The following is a 1,693-nucleotide window of genomic DNA, read 5'->3' on the forward strand; positions in this document are numbered from 1 at the left end:
CCCTTTACAATATTTTTTGCTTATTTCTTTTTCTAAATAGAATATTTTTTTGCTTTTTTTTTGGTTTCCCGTTACAATATTTTTTGCTTATTTTCTTTTTCTAAATAGAAGTTTTTTGCTTTGTTTTTTTTTTTTCTTGGTTTCCCTTTATAATATTTTTTGTTTATTTTCTTTTTCTAAATTGAATTTTTTTTGCATCATTTTTTGGCGGATTTCCCTTTCAGAATTACTGTAAAATCTATCCAAGGTTTCTACTACTCCGGTAATACCCCCGACGATGCTCTCTATCGAAGTATATGTCCCAAAGGTAACCATTACAAAATTTGTTATTTATTCCTCAGCACTTCGTCCTTGGTAGATCGATAGAATAAAGTACCAATCAAGTACTTGGGGTAAAGCTATCGATTTCTGGTCTTCTCTCAAAATTACTAGTCACGTGACGAAATTAGAAACCATGATCTATTTATTTCATTCTCTTTTTAGCGTAGCTGTATATTCTTTGGAGATTCAAAACTCTGGTACTTTAAACCACTTTGAGTGGTTGAAATCGGTTACTTCATATATTCCTCATGCAACATTATCTTAATTTCTTCTTACATAAAAAAACAAACAACCAAAGAATGTATATATTTACTATAAGTATACTACGCATTTCGTCTGTCGTTACGTTCTGAGTTCAAATTCCGCCGAGGTCTACTTTGCCTTTCATCCTTTCGGAGTCGATAAATTAAGTACCAGTTGCGTACTGGAGTCGATCTAATCGACTGGCCCCCTCCTTACAAATTTCGGGCCTTGTGCCTAGAGTAGAAAAGAATTGCTTAGCAGCATTTCGTCAGTCTTTACGTCCCGAGTTCAAATTATGGCGAAGTTGACTAAGCCTTTTATCTTTTCATAAAATAAGTACCGGTCGAGCACTGGAGTCGATATAATCAACTTAACTTCTCCCAACAAATTTCAGACCTTATGCTTATTTGTAGAAAGAATTATCATTATTATTATTATTATTATTATTATTATTATTATTACTATTATTATTATTATTATTATTATTATTATTATTTAGAAGCAGTTTCTATTTTAATTTCGCAAAATCTCTTCTTTCGATTTCAGACATGACACTAAGAAAACCAGCCAAAATTCCAATGATGACTCTCGAGGAGGAAGTGACCAAAATGGTAAGACATAATTTTGGTTTCCTCATGGTTAAAAATAATAATAATAATAATAATAATAATAATAATAATAATAATCTGGCGTTGATAACTGAGATAATAAGATAGTAATGACCAACCAACTTAGTGAATATCTGGTACAAATTTTCCACTGGTAGGTACGTCTACTAAATTACGTATGTTTCTATTTGCATGGACATAAATGAATACATATATGATGCTTATCCATGTCCGTCTCTTTTTGCAGAAGCGGGAATCTCTCTCGCAGCTTTGCCATCATGTCGAAGAAGAAAGAACGAGCGATTCGTTTCCGGTGAATTTCTTGGAACCCCGCCAATTGAATGATCTCGAGAAATCCGACCCACGGTGGGATATTCTACAGTTGGCACTTGAACAGCGTAGAATTGAAGTGCAAACGTGCTGTGGGATTACGGTAAGACACCTGTTCTATCCATTCTCTCTTTCTCTCTCCCTCTCTCTCTCTCTCTCTCTCTCTCTCTCTCTCTCTCTCTCTCTCTCTC

At 34.0% G+C, this 1,693-nt stretch overlaps 1 protein-coding gene across 1 annotated transcript in view; it reads left to right on the top strand.

Moving 5' to 3' along the window:
- The window catches only part of LOC106872865 (uncharacterized), a 52,328-nt gene that overhangs the window by 42,743 nt on the left and 7,892 nt on the right, over window positions 1-1,693 (top strand). Inside the window, exons 3-5 of the mRNA XM_014920003.2 lie at window positions 225-307; window positions 1,111-1,175; window positions 1,420-1,605. Coding sequence (XP_014775489.1) covers window positions 225-307; window positions 1,111-1,175; window positions 1,420-1,605 — 334 coding nt within the window. The remainder of the gene's footprint in view (window positions 1-224; window positions 308-1,110; window positions 1,176-1,419; window positions 1,606-1,693) is intronic.

Source organism: Octopus bimaculoides, chromosome 19 (assembly GCF_001194135.2).
Source record: "Octopus bimaculoides isolate UCB-OBI-ISO-001 chromosome 19, ASM119413v2, whole genome shotgun sequence".
Taxonomy (NCBI): Eukaryota; Metazoa; Mollusca; class Cephalopoda; order Octopoda; family Octopodidae; genus Octopus; species Octopus bimaculoides.